The 22503-nt window shown below is 40.7% G+C and overlaps 1 protein-coding gene across 6 annotated transcripts in view; it reads left to right on the top strand.

Annotated features, from left to right (window-relative positions):
- The window catches only part of LOC129652613 (glycerophosphodiester phosphodiesterase domain-containing protein 4-like), a 181747-nt gene extending 163650 nt beyond the window's left edge, over positions 1-18097 (top strand). For 5 of the 6 annotated variants that reach the window (XM_055581386.1, XM_055581390.1, XM_055581389.1 and 2 more), the window contains one exon: positions 3832-4583. In XM_055581386.1, the coding sequence (XP_055437361.1) occupies positions 3832-4304 (473 nt within the window). In that variant the 3' untranslated portion in view covers positions 4305-4583. Of the gene's footprint in view, positions 1-3831; positions 4584-17051 lie in introns of those variants that run through there. The other variant, XM_055581388.1, reaches the window with a different exon arrangement.
- Positions 18098-22503: the final 4406 nt, after the last annotated feature.

The raw sequence follows: 22503 nt of genomic DNA, 5'->3' as shown, positions 1-22503 counted from the left end.
TACACCCCTGGCGGATACATGTCAGTGTATGGCAAAACCACCTCAATATTGTAAAGTAAGTAGCCTCCAATTAAATTAAAAAAAAAAAGGAGGTTGGAAAATATTTTAAAGGATAATGCATGTATAGTAGCTAAAATTTTGTGGTATAGCTAAACAGGACTTACAGGAAGATTTCTAAGTTTAAATCTTAGAAGAAAGATTGGTTTAGTATTCATTGTTTCTACCTTAAAAATCTAAGAAAAAATTAAGTAAATATTTTCTCAGTAAAAGAAGGAGATAATAAAGACAGAAGGAATCAAAGACATAGAAAAGACACAAACAGAAAAAATAAAAAGTTGGTTCTTAAGAAGATTAATAAAATTTATAAACTTGTAGCAAGATGAGAGAGAGATTGCCAATATGATACATGATGGAGAAAAAACATTTGACAAAATTCAACGTCCATTCATGATAAAAACTCTTACCAAAGTAGGTATAGAGGAAATATATCTCAAGATAATAAAAGCCATTTATGACAAACCTGCAGCCAACACAATACTCGGTGGTGAAAGCTTAAAGCCTTCCCTTTAAAATCTAGAACAAGACAAGGATGTCCACTCTCACCACTTCTATTCAATATACTATTGAAAGTCCTAGCCACAGCAATTAGATAAGAAAGAGAAAAATAAGTTTCTAAAATGGAAGAGGTAAAATAGTCATTTTACTATGATACGATACTGTATATAGAAAACCCTAAAGACTCCATACAAAAACTACTAGAACTGATAAATGAATACACAAGGTGGCAGAATATAGGATTAACATACAGTAATCTGTTGCATTTATTTAAACTTATCAGTGAAATATGAGAAAAGGAAAATAAAAAAATAATTTCTTTTAAAATTGTATAAGAAATACTTAGGAATAAACCTGACTGAGGTGAAAGGCTTATATGCTGACAACTATAAGAAGTTGATAAAGGAAATTGAAAGTGATTCAAAAAATGGGAAGATATCCTATGCTCTTGGATTGGAAAAATTAATATTGTTCAAATAGCAATACTCCCCAAAGCAGTTTACAGATTTAATGTGATTTTTATCAAATTACCCATGAAGTTTTTCACAGAACTAAAATAATTCTAAAATTTGTATGAATCTATAAAAGACTCAAAATCACCAAAGCAATCCTGAGGAAAAAGAACAAATCCTGGGAGGACATAACCCTCCCAGATGTTGTACAGCACTACACATCTGTAGTAATCAGATCATGGTAATGGCATAAAAACAAACATATGGATCAATGGCACAGAATAGAGAGCTCAGAAATAAACCCATACACCTATAGGCAGTTAATCATTGACAAAGGAGGCAACAATATACAATGGAGAAAAGACAGTCTCTTCAGTAAGTGGTGTTGGAAAAGCTGGACAGCCACATGTAAATCGCTAAGGTTAGAACACACCCTTTCACCATACACAAAAATAAACCCAAAATGGCTTAAAGATTTAAACATTTTAAGACAGAACACCATAAAATCCTAGAAGAGAATATAGGCAAAACATTCTCTGGCATAAATCATACCAATATTTTCTTATGTTCGTCTTTCAAGGGAAAGACATAAAGGTAAAAATAAACAAATGGGACCTAATCAAACTCATAAGCTTTTCTATAGCAAAGGAAACCGTAAACAAAGTGAAAAGACAACCTACAGACTGCAAAATATGCAACCAAAAAGGGCTTAATTTTCAAAATATACAAATAGCACATACAACTCAATAACAAAAAAACAACTCAAGTGAAAAAGGGACAGAAGACCTAAATAGACATTTTTCCAAAGAAGACATACAGATGGCCAATAGACACATGAAAAGATGCTCAGTATCACTTAATTATTAGAGAAATGGAAATCAAAGCTACAATGAGGTATCACCTCAAACCCATCAGAATGGCCATTATTAAAAAGTACAAATAACAGATGCTGGAGAGGGTGTCAAGAAAAGGAAACCCTCCTACCTGGGTAGTAGGAAAGTAAATTGATGCACCCAGTATGGAAAACAGTATGGAGATTCCTCAGAAAAATATAAGAGTTGCCATGTGATTTAGTAATCCCACCCCTGGGAGTATGGACAACATTCTAAATTGAAAAGATACCCCAGTATTTATGGCAGCACTATTTACAATAGCCAAGACGTAGCACCCTTATGGCAGATAGTGAAGAGGAACTGAAAAGCCTCTTGATGAAAGTGAAAGTGGAGAGTGAAAAAGTTGGCTTAAAGCTCAACATTCAGAAAACGAAGATCATGGCATCCGGTCCCATCACTTCATGGGAAATAGATGGGGAAACAGTGGAAACAGTGTCAGACTTTATTTTTCTGGGCTCCAAAATCACTACAGATGGTGACTGCAGCCATGAAATTAAAAGACGCTTACTCCTTGGAAGGAAAGTTATGATCAACCTAGATAGCATATTCAAAAGCAGAGACATTACTTTGCGAACAAAGGTCCGTCTTGTCAAGGCTATGGTTTTTCCTGTGGTCATGTATGGATGTGAGAGTTGAACTGTGAAGAAGGCTGAGCGCCGAAGAATTGATGCTTTTGAACTGTGGTGTTGGAGAAGACTCTTGAGAGTCCCTTGGACTGCAAGGAGATCCAACCAGTCCATTCTGAAGGAGATCAGCCCTGGGATTTCTTTGGAAGGAATGATGCTAAAGATGAAACTCCAGTACTTTGGCCACCTCATGCGAAGAGTTGACTTACTGGAAAAGACTCTGATGCTGGGAGGGATTGAGGGCAAGAGGAGAAGGGGACGACAGAGGATGAGATGGCTGGATGGCATCACTGACTCGATTGATGTGAGTCTGAGTGAACTCCGGGAGTTGGTGATGGACAGGGAGGCCTAGCGTGGTGCAGTTCATGGGGTCGCAAAGAGTCGGACACGACTGAGCAACTGATCTGATCTGAGAAGCAACTTAAATGTCCATTGATAGGTGAATGGATAAAAATGTGGTTTATAGTGGACTACTACTCAGCCATGAAAAAGAATAAAATAATGATATTTGCAACAAAATGGATGGACCTAGAGATGATCATACTAAGTCAGAAAGAAAAAGACAAAGAAAAAGACCATAAGATACCACTTATATATGGAATCTAAAATGTGAAACAAATAAACTTCTATATGAAACAGAAACAGACTCAGAGACATAGAAAACAAAATTATGGTTACCGAAAGGGAAAGGAAGGGGTCAGGGAAAGATAAATTAGAAATTTAGATTAGCAGATACAAACTACTACAACAAGATCCTACTGTATAGCACAGGGAACTGTTATTTCCTTTGATAAACTGTCATGGAAAATAATTTGAAAAGAGTAAATATATATGTATATATGCATAACTGAATCACTTTGCTGTATACCAGAAACTAATACAACATTGTGAATCAACTATACTTCAATTTTAAGAAATAATAAATCAATAATACCAGCTCTTACCGCTTTCTTCTATTTGACCTTGCACTGGATATCCTAGCCAGTTCAGTAAAATAATAATAGGCATAAAGGAAGAAATAAAACTCCTTAATTTGCATTTATTATTATATTAAAAATTTTAAGGAGTCAACTGAAAAACCTACTAGAGCTAAAAAGTGAATTAAGCAATGTCTCAAACTCTAGCACCTTGATGAATTGAAGACCATAGGAAAGTCTGGGTGGGGAGAGAAATAGTGGAAAAAAATCTGAGATGGAAATTGAGGGGCTGACATTTTAAAGATGACTAGAATCTTACCACGTAACTGGCAAATATTGGAGAAGTGACATTTGCGGAATCTGTGTTTTTGTCTTTTCTATCCCATAGAATCTCTGAGTACAAGCCTCCGAACAGGAAAAAGTAAGAATCAAGGACCTTCATGTATATCCATAGATCCTGTCTCCCGAGTTATGGAAATTCCTTGGACTCATGCAGCCCTCTCCCCAGCTTTAACCAAGAATGTAAGGAAATACCCAGGCTTTAACCGTGTTTCAGTAGTCCCCATGAAGAAAGCCAGCAAACCAGAGCCAGTCAGCAAAACCATCAAGACACCAGTGACTGGCGAGGATGACATTAGACAACTGGTCCCCACCTTGAAGGCCTCTGAATCCATCCAAGCACCTGTCCGGGAGTCTGCCAGAGAGGCCACCTTCCAATCTTCAGCCATGAAGGCGAATGGAACATTTTCCTCTATAGATGTCTCTCATCCTCAGAAACAAACTGAAAGGCCCCCCAGTACTAAATCTTCTGAGGAATCCCTTCCCGTTTTCACCACATCCAGCCCATCCTCCTTCTCCTAAGCCTGTCTGCAGAGAATTAACCACAACTTGCTCCCTTCTTCCTCTTCTCTGTGCCTGAGGATCATGACAGTGAAGAGGGGTCAGGCAATGAGTGCAGAAGAGCTGCTGAGGCTCTCAGGAAAACCATTCTGATCTAGCCTTTCTCTAAAGAGTGCATATCAAGGGGAAAAACAAGGGGAAAATAGTTGTAATCTTGGAGCTAGAGCTGGTTGTTCTCTGGATATTAGGTTTTATCTCATCTGTAATGAACATCAGCATGTAAATAAAGGCAACTCTCAGGAACTCAGAAGGTAACTGGTGTATTCTTTGGACCCCTCTGTGATCATTCAGGCTGACAAAGACTAGAGGATAAGTGCCAAAGTGATGCCATCCTGAGAATGAGAGGTGGCATACGTGTGAGTCAGGGGCAAAGATCTCATCCCACACATGCATTCTGTCATCTGGCGTGAAGTGGGGTGCTTTATAATACCTTGTTCACTGATTCCCCAGTGGGGTGATGGGCATAATCCCATACCAACACAATGACTCTAGTTCTTGAGTCATCAGAGCCACAGCCAGTGTCTAAAGCTTTATCAACCTGAAGAATCTGAAAACAGAAATGCCTGGGGTATACCAAGTGAAAGAAGTAGTACAGTGAGAAAAAAATGGAGTATTTTAAAATACATTACTAATCAAACACAGGCATAAGCTCAAGAACCTTGTCTTCTTGACTGACCCTAAGAGTAGGATATTGCTACTCTCTCAGATAAGATTTAATCTAGTATACATAATCTAGTCAAGATTATTACATCAAGATTATCATGTTATTATCAAGTCAAGATAAATCTAGTTATTTATATGAAAGTGAAAGTGAAAGTGAAGTCACTCAGTCGTGTTGGACTCTTTGTGACCCCATGGACTGTAGCCCACCAGGCTCCTCCATCCATGGGATTCTCCAGGCAAGAATACTGGAGTGGGTTGCCATTTCCTTCTCCAGGGGATCTTCCTGACCCAGGGATTGAACCCAGGTCTCGTGCATTGCAGGCAGATACCATAACCTCTGAGCCACCAGGGAAGCCCAGTTATTTATATATATAAATAATTGAATAATTATTTAAGATAAAGTGGAAGATCTATCACCAGACAGGAATAATTAATTGTCAAATGAACTCATTCCAACAATAATAGTTCTTGGAATACAGAAAAAAAAAAAGTGACATGTTTTGGGATTGGAAGAAGCCTGGGAAGAATTAGAACTGGAATTTGAAGATTGATATGATTTGGAAAAGGAGAGGAACAGAGAGTGCACATTAAGTAGACTAGACATTAGTCAAATAAAATTTTAATAATATTTTTGTTGGTTTTTAAGAAACTTGTAATAAAATATATTTACATAACAAAATTGATTACCATTTTTAAGTATATGACTCAGTGGCATTAAGTATGTTCACATTGTTGTGTTGGAATGGAAACCATGGAACTTTTTCTTTTAGCTTTCTTTTGGTTTCCATTTGCATAGAATGTCTTTTTCCATCTCTTCACTTTCAGGCTGTGAATGTCCTTAAAGTTGAAGTGAATATCTCTTATAGGCAGCATATAGTTAGGTCTTGTTTTTTTATTCATTCAGACACTCTGTGTCTTTTTAGAAAATTTAGTTCAGTTACATTTAAAGCAATTTTTGATAGGTATGTGCTTTTATCATTTATGCTAGGTGTTTTCTGCCTGTTTTTTAATTCTTTCTTCTCTTCATTTCTTCTCTGTCTTTGTGGTTTGATGATTTACTGTAGTGGCATGTTTAGATCCCTATCTCTTTATCTTTTGTGTCTAGTACAGGTTTTTGCCTTATGATTACCGTGAGGTTAAATAAAACATATTTTTAACAGTCTATTTTAAGTTGATAGTAATTTAAAATTGAACACTTTAAAGCCAAAGCTCTGTTTTTACTGTACCCCCAGTAAATCTATGTTTTTGATGTCACAATTTACCTATTGTGTATCCATTAACAAATATTGTAGTTATTTTTTACTACTTTTGTCTTTTATCCTTCATACTAGAGATATAAGTGATTAACATATCACCATTACAACATTAGATTATTTTCAGATTTAACCATGTACTTACCTTTACTAGTAAGATTTACATTTTATATTTTATATATTTTCAACATTTAAAATAATGTAAAATATTTTACATTAAATATTTTATGTATTTTCCTGTTATTAGTTTCTGCCCCCTTTGCTTCAGCCTAAGGAAGTCCCCTTAACAGCTCTTGTAAGGCCAGTCAGGTGGTGTTGAATTCTTTTGTCTTTCAGCTCTTGCTTGTCTGAAAACCCTTTAACTCTCTTTCAATAACGAATCCTCTGATGGGCAGAGTGTTCTTTGTCAGTAGTTTTCCCCCCCAGCACTTTGAATATATTGTGCCACTCCCTTTTAGCCTACAAAGTTTCTGGTGAGAAATCTGCAGATTGCCTTTTGGGGATTCTCTTTTACATAACAAGTTGTTTTCTCTCGCTGATTGTAAGATTCTCTTCTTGTCTTTAATGCTTGATAATTAATTATAGTACATCTTGCTTGGTGTCTCTTTACATTCATCTTATTTGGACCTCTCTGGACTTCCTAGATCTAAATGTCTGTTTCCTTCTCCAGGTTAGGGATGTTTTCAGCTATCATTTTTTCAAAGAAGTTTTGTTTCTTTCACTCTCTCTTTTACTTCTGGAATCTCTACAATGTGCATATTGTTCCTCTTGATATGGGCCAATAAATCCGTTAAACTATTTTCACTATTTTTGATTCTTTTTGTTTCTCTGGTTGGGTAAATTCCACTGTTCCATCTTCAAGTTCATTGATCGTTTCTTCTGGCTCATCAAGTCTGTTGTTGAACCTCTCTATTGAATTTTTCAGTTTAGTTATTGTATTTCTCTACTCTGTGATTTGTTTGGTGCTTTCTTATATTTTGTATTTCTTTGTTAAAATTCTCATTTTATTTATGCCTTGTTCTCCTGGTGATCATCTTTAGGACCATTATTTTGAACTCTTTATCAGATAAATCACTTATCTCCTTTTCATTAAGGTCATGTTCTTTCATTTGGAAGATGTTCCTCCGTTTATTCTTTTCCCTTGGCTCTGTGTTGGTTTCTATGCATTAGATAAAACAGCTACCTCTCCCAGTCTTGAAGGAGTGGTATGGTGTAGGAACTGAACCTTATCCATCAACCCTGCCCTAGCTTACACATTTGTAGTTGGCAAAGATGTCTGCTTGGTTCATAGTGGCCCCAGAAGATGAAAGAGTTCCAAGTACTCTCAGTGTTCCAAAGGGGAGGATCTTAGTCAGCACTTTGATGCAGGCTGATTAGAAGCCAGACCCTCAGGTAACAACTTTTAAAAGTATGCAAACATACCACTTTCAGGGGAAGACTGGGAGATGCATGTTTCTGTCTATTCCCTTTGCACTGAGCCCTAGAGGGACTGATTGTTGTGAACTATTTCTTTCTTAGCTACCATCCCATTGAACCTATGAACACAAGCCCTACTGGCCACCAGAGCAAGGCTGTGGGATATATCCTCTGGGTGGCAGCCACGAAAGGCTGGGCACTTTATATATGCACAAGCTCTTTTCTTGGAGAAACCTGTGATGGGGGGCAGTGTAGAGGGAAAGAGTAAAGATGGCAATCACTGATCTCCCTGTTATCTGGAGAGGATTACAGGCCCCTCTAGGGGTGATCTAGGTGTGATCACTGACGTAGAGCCAGACATCCTGGAGTGTGAAGTCAAGTGGGCCTTAGAAAGCATCACTATGAACAAAGCTAGTGGAGGTGATGGAATTCCAGTTGAGCTCTTTCAAATCCTGAAAGATGATGCTGTGAAAGTGCCACATTCAATATGCCAGCAAATTGGGAAAACTCAGCAGTGGCCACAGGACTGGAAAAGGGTCAGTTTTCATTCCAATCCCAAAGAAAGGCAATGCCAAAGAATGCTCAAACTACTGCACAATTGCAATCATCTCACACGCTAGTAAAGTAATGCTCAAAATTCTCCAAGCCAGGCTTCAGCAATACGTGAACCGTGAACTTCCTGATGTTCAAGCTGGTTTTAGAAAAGGCAGAGGAACCAGAGATCAAATTGCCAACATCTGCTGGATCATGGAAAAAGCAAGAGAGTTCCAGAAAATCATCTATTTCTGCTTTATTGACTATGCCAAAGCCTTTGACTGTGTGGATCACAATAAACTGGGGGAAATTCCGAAAGAGATGGGAATACTAGACCACCTGACCTGCCTCTTGAGAAATTGGTATGCAGGTCAGGAAGCAACAGTTAGAACTGGACATGGAATAACAGACTGGTTCCAAATAGGAAAAGGAGTATGTTAAGGCTGTATATTGTCACCTGCTTATTTAACTTATATGCAGAGTACATCATGAGAAACTCTGGACTGGAAGAAACACAAGCTGAAATCAAGATTGCCGGGAGAAATATCAATAACCTCAGATATGCAGATGACACCACCCTTATGGCAGAAAGTGAAGAGGAACTAAAGAGCCTCTTGATGAAAGTGAAAGAGGAGAGTAAAAAAAGTTGGCTTAAAGCTCAACATTCAGAAAACAAAGATCATGGCATCTGGTCTCTTCAGTTCATGGGAAATAGATGGGGAAACAGTGTCAGACTTTATTTTTGGGGGCTCCAAAATCACTGCAGATGGTGACCGCAGCCATGAAATTAAAAGACGCTTACTCCTTGGAAGGAAAGTTATGACCAACCTAGATAGCATATTCAAAAGCAGAGGCATTACTTTGCCAACAAAGATTCGTCTAGTCAAGGCTATGGTTTTTCCTGTGGTCATGTATGGATGTGAGAGTTGAACTGTGAAGAAGGCTGAGCACCAAAGAATTGATGCTTTGGAACTGTGATGTTGGAGAAGACTCTTGAGAGTCCCTTGGACTGCAAGGAGATCCAGCCAGTCCATTCTGAATGATGCTAAAGCTGAAACTCCAGTACTTTGGCCACCTCATGCGAAGAGTTGACTCATTGGAAAAGACTCTGATGCTGGGAGGGATTGGGGGCAGAAGGAGAAGGGGACGACAGAGGATGAGATGGCTGGATGGCATCACTGACTCGATGGATGTGAGTCTGAGTGAACTCCGGGAGTTGGTGATGGACAGGGAGGCCTGGCGTGCTGTGACTCACGGGGTCGCAAAGAGTCGGACACAACTGAGTGACTGAACTGAACTGAACAGGCCCCTCCCGTTCATGGATCACAATCTTATCATGGCGAAGTGGCTTGTGTAACTCAGTGAAGCTAAGAGCCATGATGGGCAGGGCCTCCCAAGGTGGATGGGTCATAGTGAAGAATTCTGACAAAACATGGTCCTCTGGAGGAGGAAATTGCAACCCACTCTAGTATTCTTTCTGTGACAACCCTATGAACTGTATCAAAAGGCAAAACAATGTGACACCAGAAGATGAGTCCCCTACATTGGAAGGTGTCCAAAATGCTACTGGAGAAGAGTGGAGGGCAATTACCAATAGCCCCAGAAAGAATAAAGTGGCTGGGCCAAAGCAGAAAGGACACTCAGTTGTGGATGTAGTAAAAGTAAAGTCTAACGCTATAAGGAACACAGTTGCATAGGACTTGGAATGTTCAGTCCATGAATCACAGTAAATTGGATGTGGTCAAGCAGGAGATGCCAATTGTGAACAATGACATCTTAGGAATCAGTGAGCTAAAATGGACAAGCATGAGCAGCTTTAATTCAGATGACTATTATATCTACTGCTGTGGGCAAGAGTCTTTTAGAAGAAATGGAATATCCCTAACAGTCAACAAAAGAGTTTGAAACAAGGTACTTGGGTGCAGTCTCAAAAGCAATAAGAATGATCTCAGTTCATTTCCAAGGCCAACCATTCAATAGCACAGAAATCCAAGTCTATGCCCCAACCACTGAGGCCAAAGAAGCTGAAGTTGACCAGTTCTATGAAGACCTATAATACCTTCTAAAATAAACACCAAAAAAAAGATGTTCTTTTCATCATAGGGGATTGGAATGCAAAAGTATGAAGTCTAGAGATACCTGGAGTAACAGGTAAGTTTCGCCTTGGAGTACAAAATGAAACAGGGCAAAGGCTAACCGAGTTTTGTCAAGAGAACACACTGGTCATAGTAAACACCCTTTTCCAACAACACAAGAGATGATTCTATGCATGGATATCCTGGATGTTCAATTCTGAAATCAGATTGATTATGTTCTTTGTAGCCATAGATGGAGAAGCTCTATACAGTCAGCAAAAACAAGACATGGAGCTGACTGTGGCTCCGATCATGAGCTACTTGTTGCAAAATTCAGGCTTAAACTGAAGAAGGTAGGGAAAATCACTAGGCCATCACTAGGCCATTCAAGTATGACCTAAATCAAATACCTTATACAGTGGTGATAATTAATAGATTCAAGGGATTAGATCTGGTAGATGGAGTGCCTGAAGATCTATGGATGGATGTTTGTAACATTGTATAGGAGACAGTGACAAAAATCATCCCAAAGACTAAGAAATGCAAGAAGGCAAAGTGGTTGAGGAGGCTTTACAAATAGCTGAGGAAAGAAGAGAAGCAAAAGGGAGGGGATATATTAAATTGAATGCAGAGTTCCAGAGAATAGCAAGGAGAGATAAAAGGCCTTCTTAAATGAAGAATGCAAAGAAATAGAGGAAAACAATAGAATGGAAAAAACTAGAGAATCTTCAAGAAAATGGCTATATCAAGGCAACATTTCATACAAGGATGGGTATGATAAAGGACATTAAATGGTAAGGACCCAACAGAAGAAGAGATTAAGAAGTGGCGGGAGTACACAGAACTCTACAATAAAAGTCTTAATGACTCTGGATATCCATGATAGTGTGGTCACTCACCTAGAGCCACACATACTACAGTGTGAAATCAAGTAGGCCTTCGGAAGCATTACTGCAAACAAAGCTAGTGTAGGTGCCAGAATTCCAGTTGATCTATTTAAAATCCTCAAAGATGATTTTATTAAAGTGCAACTGTCAATATGTCAGCAAATTGGGAAAACTCAGCAGTGGCTGCAGCACTCAGTTCAGTCATTCAGTTGTGTCCGACTCTTTGCAACCCCATGGACTGCAGCATGCCAGGCCTCCCTGTCCATCAATAACTCCCAAAGTTTACTCAAACTCATGTCCTAGAGTTGGTGATGCCATCCAACCATCTCATCCTCTATTGTCCCCTTCTCCCAGCTTCAATCTTTCCCAGTGTCAGGGTCTTTTCCAGTGAGTCAGCTCTTCACATCAGGTGGCCAAGGATTTGGAGTTTCAGCTTCAGCATCAGTCCTTCCAATGAATAATCAGGAAAGATTTCCTTTAGGATGGACTGGTTGGATCTCCTTGCAGTCCATGGGACTCTGAAGAGTCTTCTCCAGCACCACAGTTCAAAAGAATCAATTCTCCAGCACTCAGATTTCTTTATAGTCTAGCTCTCACATCCATACATGACTACAGGAAAAACCATAGCTTTGACTAGATGGACCTTTGTTGTCAAAGTGATGTCTCTGCTTTTTAATATGATGTCTAGGTTGGTCATAACTTTTCTTCCAAGGACCAAGCGTCTTTTCATTTCATGGCTACAGTCACCATCTGCAGTGATTTTCAGTTCAGTTCAGTCGCTCAGTTGAGTCCAACTCTTTGCGACCCCATGAATTGCAGCATGCCAGGCCTCTCTGTCCATCACCATCTCCCAGAGTTCACTCAAACTCATGTCCATCGAGTCAGTGATGCCATCCAGCCATCTCATCCTCTGTCATCCCCTTTTCTTCCTGTCCCCAATCCCTCCCAGCATCAGGGTCTTTTCCAATGAGTCAACTCTTCGCATGAGGTGGCCAAAGTACTGGAGTTTAAGCTTTAGCATCATTCCTTCCAAAGAAATCCCAGGGCTGATCTCCTTTAGAATGGACTGGTTGGACCTCCTTGCAGTCCAAGGGACTCTTCAGTCTTCTCCAACACCACAGTTCAAAAGCATCAATTCTTTGGTGCTCAGCTTTCTTCACAGTCCAACTCTCGCATCCATACATGACCACAGGAAAAACCATATCCTTGACTAGACGGACCTTGTTGTCAAAGTAATGTCTCTCTTTTGAATATGCTATCTAGGTTGGTCATAACTTTTCTTCCAAGGAGTAAGCGTCTTTTAATTTCATGGCTGCAGTCACCATCTGCAGTGATTTTGGAGCCCAGAAAAATAAAGTCTGACACTGTTTCCACTGTTTCCCCATCTATTTCCCATGAGGTGATGGGACCAGATGCCATGATCTTTGTTTTCTGAATGTGGAGCTTTAAGCCAACTTTTTCACTCTCCTCTTTCACTTTCATCAAGAGGCTTTTTAGTTCTCTTCACGTTCTGCCATAAGGGTGATGTCATCTGCATATCTGAGGTTATTGATATTTCTCCTGGCAATCTTGATTCCAGCTTGTGCTTCTTCCAGCCCAGTGTTTCTCATGATGTGCTCTGCATATAAGTTAAATAAGCAGAGTGACAATATACAGCCTTGATGTACTCCTTTTCCTATTTGGAACCAGTCTGTTGTTCCATGCCCAGTTCTAACTGTTGCTTCCTGACCTGCATATAGGTTTCTCAAGAGGCCGGTCAGGTGGTCTGGTATTCCCATCTCTTTCAGAATTTCCAACAGTTTATTGTGATCCACACAGTCAAAGGCTTTGGCGTAATCAATAAAGCAGAAATAGATGTTTTTCTGGAACTCTCTTGCTTTTTTGATGATCCAGCAGATGTTGGCAATTTGATCTCTGGTTCCTCAGCCTTTTCTAAACCCAGCTTGAACATCTGGAAAATCACGGTTCACGTATTTCCGAAGCCTGGCTTGGAGATTTTTGAGCATTACTTTACTAGCATGTGAAATGAGTGCAATTGTGCAGTAGTTTGAGCATTCTTTGGCATTGCCTTTCTTTGGGATTGGAATGAACACTGACCTTTTCCAGTCCTGTGGCCACTGCTGAGTTTTCCCAATTTGCTGGCATATTGAGTGCATCAGTTTCACAGCATCATCTTTCAGGATTTGAAAGAGCTCAACTGGAATTCCATCACCTCCACTAGCTTTGTTCATAGTGATGCTTTCTAAGGCCCACTTGACTTTCACATTCCAGGATGTCTGGCTCTAGGTCAGTGATCACAACATTGTGATTATCTGGGTCATGAAGATCTTTTCTGTACAGTTCTTCTGTATATTCTTGCCATCTCTTCTTAATATCTCCTGCTTCTGTTAGGTCCATACCATTTCTGTCCTTTATTGAGCTCATCTTTGCATGAAATGCTCCCTTGGTATCTCTAATTTTCTTGAAGAGATCTCTAGTCTTTCCCATTCTGTTGTTTTCCTCTGTTTCTTTGCATTGATCACTGAAGGCGGCTTTCTTATCTCTTCTTGCTATTCTTTGGAACTCTGCATTCAGATACTTATATCTTTCCTTTTCTCCTTTGCTTTGTGCTTCTCTTCTTTTCACAGCTATTTGTAAGGCCTCCCCAGACAGCCATTTTGCTTTTTTGCATTTCTTTTCCATGGGGATGGTCTGGATCCCTGTCTCCTGTACAATGTCACGAACCTCCGTCCATAGTTCATCAGGCACTCTATCTATCAGATCTAGGCCCTTAAATCTGTTTCTCACTTCCACTGTACAATCATAAGGGATTTGATTTAGTTCATACCTGAATGGTCTAGTGGTTTTCTGTACTTTCTTCAATTTAAGTCTGAATTTGGTAATAAGGAGTTCATGATCTGAGCCACAGTCAGCTCCTGGTCTTGTTTTTGCTAAGTGTATAGAGCTTCTCCATCTTTGGCTGCATCTTTTTGGCTGTAGTTCATCCTTTAATAGTCTCTTCAAGAAGAGCTCATGCATTTATGGTCAATTAATCTACAACAGAGGAGGCAAGCATGTACATAATGGTGAGAAGATAGTGCATTCAATATGTGGTGCTGGGAAAACTGGGCAGTCACATTTAAACAGTGAAATTAGAACATTACCTCACACTATGTACAAAAATAAACTCAACATATTTTAAAGACCTAAGTGTAGGACGTGACACCATAAAGCTCCTAGAAGAGAACCTGACATAAATCATAGCGATATTTTCTTTGATCAGTCTCCTCAGACAAAAGAAGTAAAAACAAAGGAATGGGACCTAGTCAAACTTAAAAGCTCTTGCACAGCAAAGGAAAACGTCAGTAACAAAAAGACAACCTAAAGAATGGGAGAAAATACATGCAGATGATGTGACTGACAAGGGATTAATATCCAAAGTATACAGATAGCTCATACAACTCAGTATAAAAAATCCAGTTAAAAAATGGGCAGAAGATCTAAGTAGACATTTTTCCAAAAAGGACATACAGAAGGCTAACAGGCACATGAAAAGATGCTCAACATCACTAATTGTTAAGAAAATGCAAATCAAAACCACAATGAGAAATCACCTCACACTGGTCAGAGTGGCTGTCATCAAAAAGTCTACATATAACAAATGTTGGAGAGATAGAGATACCATATGATCAGCAGGTCCACTCCTGGGTGTATATCTGGAAAAAAAAATTGTTAAAAAAGATATATGCAACCCCAGTGTTCTTAATAGCACTATTTATAATAGACAAAGCGTGGAAGCAACCCAGTGCCCATTAACAAATGGTTAAGAAGATGTGGGATATATGTGTGTGTATGTGTATATTACTAAGCCATAAATGAGAATGAATTATTGCCATTTCTGGCAATGTGGATACACCTAGAGGATATTATGCTTAGTGAAATGTCAGACAGAGAAGATAAATATTGAATAACTTATACATGGAATCTTAAAAAAAAAATAGTACAAATGAATCTGTATACAAAACAGAAACAGACTCACAGACATAGAAAACAAGCTTATGATTACCGAAGGGACGGGAAGAGGGGAGGGGCAAATTAGAGGTGTGGGATTAACAGGTACAAACAAGTCCTACAAAGTATGTTCTCTGACCATATGGAATTAAAGTAGAAACTAATAAAGATACATGGAAAATCCTCAATATTTGGAAACTAACATACTTCTAAATAACCCACAGGACAAAGAAGGACAAACATTACCTGTTTGCCAGCAACAAGGATTTACTGTTTAGCACAGATGAATTATACCCCAAATCTTATAATAACACTTAATGAAATATAATCTGCAAAAACACTGAATCAGTACGCTGTACCTGAGACTAATGCAACAGTGTAAATCAGCTGTACTTCAGTAGAAAGCTATCATTTCTCCACTGAATTACCTTTGTACGTTTATGAAAAATGATTTCTTTATTTATTTGTGGGTCTGCTTCTAGACTCTCGATTTCTGTTTTATTCATGTTTATATTTATGCCAATATCATATTACCTAGATTACTGTAGCTTTATAGCAAGTCTTAAAATCAGGTTATGTTTGCCCTTCTTTGTCCTGGGGATTATTTAGAAGTATGTTAGTTTCCAAATATTGAGGATTTTTCCAGGTGTCTTTATTACCTTCTACTCTAATTCTGTATGGTCAGAGGACATACTTTGTATGACTTAATCCTTTTAAATTTATTATCACAATTTGAGGCCCAGAATATGTTCTATCTTGGTAAGTTTTCCATGTGCATATGAAAAGAATATGTCTTCTCTTATTATTGGGTAGACTGTTCTATAAATGTCAATTAGATAAAGTTGGTTAATGGTGTTTTTCAAGTCTTCTATATCTTACTGATTTTGGTTCAGTTATTGAGAATGAAGTATTTAAATCTTTAAGTGTAATTGTAGTTTTGTTTATTTCTCTTTTCTGTCCTATTTGTGTCTGCTTTAAGTGTTTTGAAACTCATAGTTGCATAAATATTTAGAATTGTAATCTTCTTGATAAGATAATCTTTTTATTTGATTATGAAATTACTTCCTTTATTCCTGGTAGTATTCTTTGCTTTGAATTACTTGGTGTAGTATTAACAGCAACTTCATCTTTCTTTTCAGTAGAGTTAATATGGTATATCTTTTTCTATCTTTTTACTTTTAATCTATATGTATTTTTATATCTAAAGTGAGTATCCTATAGACAGTATTGTGGGCTTACTTCTTTAGGTTATCATGTTTTTCATGATTTTAAACTATTATTATAAACTCTTAATTCAAATAAGTTTTTTTTTGTGTGTTTTATCCATTTAAAAAATTGTCTTGAGTATGAAGTAGGTCTGAATTCTCTAGCTCTCTATTACCAGTTTTTTTTTTTTAAATCAGTAAATTAGTTAAAAAAAAATTAACAAGCACCTAGTATGTGATAGATATTTTTCTGGTAATGGAAGTATAGTGGCAAGGAAATCAAAGTCCTTTCCCTCAAGAATCTTAACAGTCTAGTGGCAAAATGTGTTCATTTTTTCTATATGAGCTGATTTGGAAGCAATTATAATAAAACACACACACACACACACACACACACACACACACACACATATAATCTTTAAGCTAATGTTAGTCCCTTCTTTCTGAGAGCTTCCTTGGTAAGCCTCACCCTCATATAATGGACTTTTTTGTGCCAGGCAGAATTGAAGGGCCTGATATAAGCTTGCCCAAAATCTTAGGGGAGGAAGCTCAGAAGAATGAGCCTGGGGAGATGGGAATGATTGTAACATTTAATAGGTAACTATGAGTTCACCACATAAAAAACATAGATTGGGGTATTGTGACATTGAGGAATATGTGCTTATGTCTTTTCTGTCTTCTACAGACATTGAGGAAACAGCCTCTAACATGGAAAAAGGGTCATTGGAAACCCTTGGACTCTTGCCATCTTCCAGCCAGCCTAGATCAAAAGAACCCTCAGCTACCCAAGCTCCTTCTGTATCACAGCAGCCCCCGGGGAGGAAGCTGTCACATCATCAGGATCCTCCTAAGAGAAACATGCTACCAGGGGTTGCCAAGAACATCAGATCACCAGTGTCCCCCAAGGGGAATATCAAACCACCCATGTCTCCCAAGGAGAAAATCAACCCAGCAGTGTCCACCAAGGGGGGCATCAAACCACCAGTGCACCCCAAGGGGGTGGTTAAACCACCAGCACCCCCCAAGATGGAAGCCAGACCCCTAGCATCCCCCAAGAGAGAGATCAAAGCACCAGTGCCCCTCAAGGGGAAGGCCAAACCACCAGTGTTCTCCAAAGGGCAGGTTTGATCGCCAGAGGCCACAAGAGTGGGGGGGAGGGAAATCATAGCACCAGCATCCCCCAAGAAGACCATCAAACCAAGTTTGTACCTAAGTGATCATCAGACAGACACCTCCCCCACAACTTAAACATAATGACCCCCTACCACAAAGAGTCTAGACCCACAGAACCCACCAAAGACACTCCAGCCCTGAAATTCAACCCTGAGACCCCTATTGTTGAATCCTCCTCTGAGGAATCCTTTTATATAGTACATTCCTCCTCTACTAGTGTGTCGTCATTCTCGTACAGGATGTTCTTGGAGGAAATTGAGCCACAGTCACTTTCTCCTTCCTTTTTGTACCTCAGGGTGACTTGATCGTAGAGAAAGGTCAAGAAAGGAGTTCAGGAGAGCTAGGGAGACTCTCAAAAAAACCATTCTGGTCTAGCCTTTCTATAAAGAATGCATTTCAAGGGGATGAGCAAACGGAAAATACTTGTTATCCTGGAGCTGGAGCTGGTTTCTCTCTGGGTATCACAGGATTTGTCTCATCCTAACCCTTCATACCATTCCCCACTAAGGAGTGGCTGTGGTGAACATCAGCATGTAAATAAAGGCAACCTCTCAGGAACTCAGAAGGTAATTGATACAATCTTTGGGGCCCTCTGTGGTCACTTAGGCTGACAAAGTCAAGGGAGAAGTGCCAGAGTGATGCCATCCAGAGTCAGAGAAGGAGAGGTGGCATGGGCATGAGCGGGGCAAAGATCTCACCCCACTCACACATCCTGTCGTATAGTGTGCATGGGGTGCTTCCTTATAGCTTGTTGTTGGCTGATTCCCCAAGGAGATGATGCGCTTAATCCCATGTCCACTCAGTGACCTTTGACCATCAAGGGAAACTAGAATTGAGAACCCAGTGTTAGAAGCAGTGAGTTGCATCCCACCGTGTGACCATCACCTACTCCCCCTCCTTCTCTGGACCTCATATTCCCATGTATATGCTGATGTGCAGGGTGTTGCCTCTGTTCTAGTTGGAGATCTTGGTGAAGGGGTGAGTGGTCAGGATGTCCTGTGGGAGCAGTGGGAGTCTGAAGCTGAACAGCTGGACTGTCTGGCCTCACTGTCCTCAGCTCCAGCCCAGAGACACTACCTGCATGAAAGACTTGGGCCCTCAGATGGGGAAAAGAGCCAGAAGGTAGAGTCCAGGTGTGCCACGGAGCTGCTGTGTGAGGCAGGCTGTGGTTGGGACCAGCTAGTGGGATAGCCAAGGAAGCCCAGGAGGCCGTCGGTGTATGGGGCTGGAATTGGAATTTTAAGAGCCTCAAGAAATGGAAACTGTTGTCCCAAATAAGATGATTCAGTGGAATTGGAAGAGGGATACAAGAAGACATAGTCTTGGGGAACACAGAGTCTGGGCTGGGTAGAGAAGCAGCCCAGGGAAGTGCCTGAGAGAAAGACCAAGGAAGATGTGAGGAAAACCAGGTAAGTGGGCCCATGGGGTGAAGGGGAAGTTGGAGGTCATGCCCTCTTTACCAGCAGCCCCAGTTGTGCCCTCCTGTGTCAGTGGTAGGGCCCTTTGGTAGGAACTGCTCAGGCCCACACATCTGAGCATCAGTTACCCCAGCACAGACTGCCACCCTGACTAAAGTGAACAAAGAGCATTTTGGAGGGAGGAAGTGGGTGGTAGCATCTGATGATGCTGAAAGACCAAGCACTAAAGAGTTGAATGGATTTAGGACTTGGTAACTAAAGTAAGGACTTTGTAACTCAGAGAGCAGTTTTGATGAAGAGATGAGAGGTAAGGAAGTAGACACAGCAAACATAGACAACCTCTCAAGACGTGTGGCCAGCAGGGTGGATGAAATGAGGATGGTGGTGGCTGACAGAGTCTCATGGAGCCTGGGTTTGGGGACCTTTGTTAGAAATACAGACAGAAAAGCCTACCCCTGCCTATTCTTCCCTGTCACTGCTCACCATGGTTCTGGGATCGATGAGGCTGATCGCGTACTTGTTGATGGCAATTAAGAGGATCTTCCCTGTATACGAGACAGCAAAGGAGACACTGATGTATAGAACAGTCTTTTGGACTCTGTGGGAGAGGGAGAGGGTGGGATGATTTGGGACAATGGCATTGAAATATGTATAATATCATATATGAAATGAGTTGCCAGTCCAGGTTCGATGCACGATACTGGATGCTTGGGGCTGGTGCGCTGGGATGACCCAGAGGGATGGTATGGGGAGGGAGGAGGGAGGAGGGTTCAGGATGGGGAACACATGTATGCCTGTGGTGGGTTCATTTTGATATAATCTGGCAAAACTGATACAATATTGTAAAGTTAAAAAATTTAAAAAAAAAAAAAAAAGGATCTTCCCAGGTGGTGCTAGTGATAAAGAACCCGCCTGCCAATGCAGGAGACAGATGCGGGTTTGACCCCTGGGTTGGAAAGATCCCCTGAAGGAGATCATGGCAACCCATTCTAGTATTCTTGTCTGGAGAATCCCATGGATGGCAGAGCCTGGCGGGCTATGGTCCATAGGATTGCAAAGAGTTGGACACGACTGAGCAACTTAGCATGCATGCACAGAAGTTTGGCTCTGTAGTTTGCTAGTAAAAAAAGAAAAAAAAAAAAATCCAGAACCCTTAGATGGGGAACCCAGAGCAGCAAATGTTCTGTACGTTTGGGGCAGGAATGAAGCTGCCCCAATTGGGCTTGAATTTGCTTTTCCTGCCACAACCTCATGGTTTCTGCCTCTGCTGGGTCCTCAGAACTATGCCAGATCCCTTCATGGGTCCCCAACAAACCTGGAATCAATTTAATCCCTTCTGTCCTTGTCTTTAGAAGTCTCTCACCTTTAAAAGGCCTCCCTGAGCCCTGTACCTGCCTCCAGGTGTGCTTGCCTACCTCTCTTGCACGCAGCCAGGCTTCTCAAAGGGCCTTGTCCTAGGTGTGCAACAAGGCCACCCGTCCTCTCCATCCTGACCTCCGGCCCCTCGCGCCAGTCTCTTCTCCATTCTCCTGCCCCTCAGATCCTGTCAGAGTGGGCTCAGGCCCCATAATCCCTGTTCAAAATCCTCCAATGCTGGGCATTGCCTGCAGGAAGAAACCTACCAGCCTCGCCTGCTCACCAACCTGCCTCTCACCAGTCTGCTCGCTTCACACCTCATGCCCGTCCACACTCAACCACTTGTACTTCCTGCCCAGGCCTGAGCTCACATCTCTGGGTCTTTGCTCAGGCCAAGCTGTTTGCCAGGAACACTCCCCCCAGGGTCTTTCTGGAAAGCTCAGGTGTTCCCTCTCCCAGGAAGCCTCAGCCTTCACAATCTGTTTGGGCCTTGCATCAGCTATTCTTTATTTTAGTATCTGACATTTCCTAATCATTAACACTTGAGCCAGCCTTTTGAGACTCAGGGGAAGCCTGTGGGAGACTTAAAAAAAAGGACAAGGACACAGCGACTTGCCCATGGTTTTAAGAGGAGAGTCTGGGAGAATTTAGATAAGGGATGAGTGGAGTTTGGAAGGTGAGGAGGGTGTTCCATGTAACCTTCCACAGGAAGGATTTTAGGATGTTTTTGTGTGCTTGTGATTGTAATCTTACAGTGGTATTTCTGAATCTCTCAGTTCAGTTCAGTTCAGTTGCTCGGTCATGTCCATGTGACTTCATGGACTGAATGAAGCACGCCAGGCTTCCCTGTCCATCACCAACTCCAGGAGCCTACTCAAACTCATGTCCAGCGTGTCAGTGATGCCATTCAACTATTTAATCCTCTGTCGTCCCCTTCTCCTCCCGCCTTCAATCTTTCCCTGCATCAGGGTCTTTTCCAGTGATTCAGTTCTTTGCATCAGGTAGCCAGAGTATCAGAGTTTCAGCTTCAGCATCAGTCCTTCCAATGAATATTCAGGACTGATTTCCTTTAGGATGAACTGGTTGGATCTCCTTGCAGTCCAAGGGACTCTCAAGAGTCTTCTCCAACACCACAGTTCAAAAGCATCAATTCTTCGGCACTCAGCTTTCTTTATGGTCCAACCCTCACACCCATACATGACTACTGGGAAAACCATAGCTTTGACTAGACTGACCTTTATTGGTAAAGTAATGTCTCTGCTTTTTAATGTGCTGTCTAGGTTGGTCATAGCTTTTCTTCCAAGGAGCAAGCGTCTTTTAAATTCATGGCTGCAGTCACCATCTGTAGTGATTTTGGAGCCCCCCAAAATAAAGCCTCTCACTGTTTCCACTGATTCCTCATCTATTTGCCATGAAGTGGATGGGATTGGATGCCAATATCTTAGTTTTCTGAATGTTGAGTTTTAAACCAACTTTTTTACTCTCCTCTTTCACTTTCATTAAGAGGCTCTTTAGTTCTTTGCCTTCTGTCATAAGGGTGGTGTCATCTGCGTATCTGAGGTTATTGATATTTCTCCTGGAAATCATGATTCCAGCTTGTGCCTCATCCAGTCCAGCATTGCTCATGATGTACTCTGCATATAAGTTAAAAAGCAGAGTGACAATACACAGCCTTTGACATACTCCTTTCCTGATTTGGAACCAGTTGTTCCATGCCCAGTTCTAACTGTTGCTTCCTGACTTGCATACAGATTTCTCAGAAGACAGGTTAGGTGGTCTGGTATTCCAGTCTTTTTCAGAATTTTCCACAGTTTGTGGTGATCCACACAGTCAAAGCCTTTGGCAAAGTCAGTAAAGCAAAAGTAGATGTTTTTCCAGAACTCTCTTGCTTTTTCAGTGATCCAGTGGATGTTGACAATTTGATCTCTGGTTCCTCTGCCTTTTCTAAATCCAGCTTGAACATCTGAAAGTTCACCGTTCACCTGCTGTTGAAGCCTGGCTTAGAGAATTTTGAGCATTACTTTACTAGTGTGTGAGATGAGTGCAATTGTGCGGTAGTTTGAGCATTCTTGGCATTGCCTTTCTTAGGGATTGGAATGAAAACTGACCTTTTCCAGTCCTGTGGCGACTGCTGACTTTTCCAGGTTTGCTGGCATATTGAGTGCAGCACTTTCACAGCATCATCTTTCA

This window comes from Bubalus kerabau, chromosome 5 (genome assembly GCF_029407905.1).
Source record: "Bubalus kerabau isolate K-KA32 ecotype Philippines breed swamp buffalo chromosome 5, PCC_UOA_SB_1v2, whole genome shotgun sequence".
Taxonomy (NCBI): domain Eukaryota; kingdom Metazoa; phylum Chordata; class Mammalia; order Artiodactyla; family Bovidae; genus Bubalus; species Bubalus kerabau.
The sequence above is the reverse complement of the archived record's forward strand: the minus strand, read 5'-3'. Positions and strand labels throughout refer to the sequence as shown.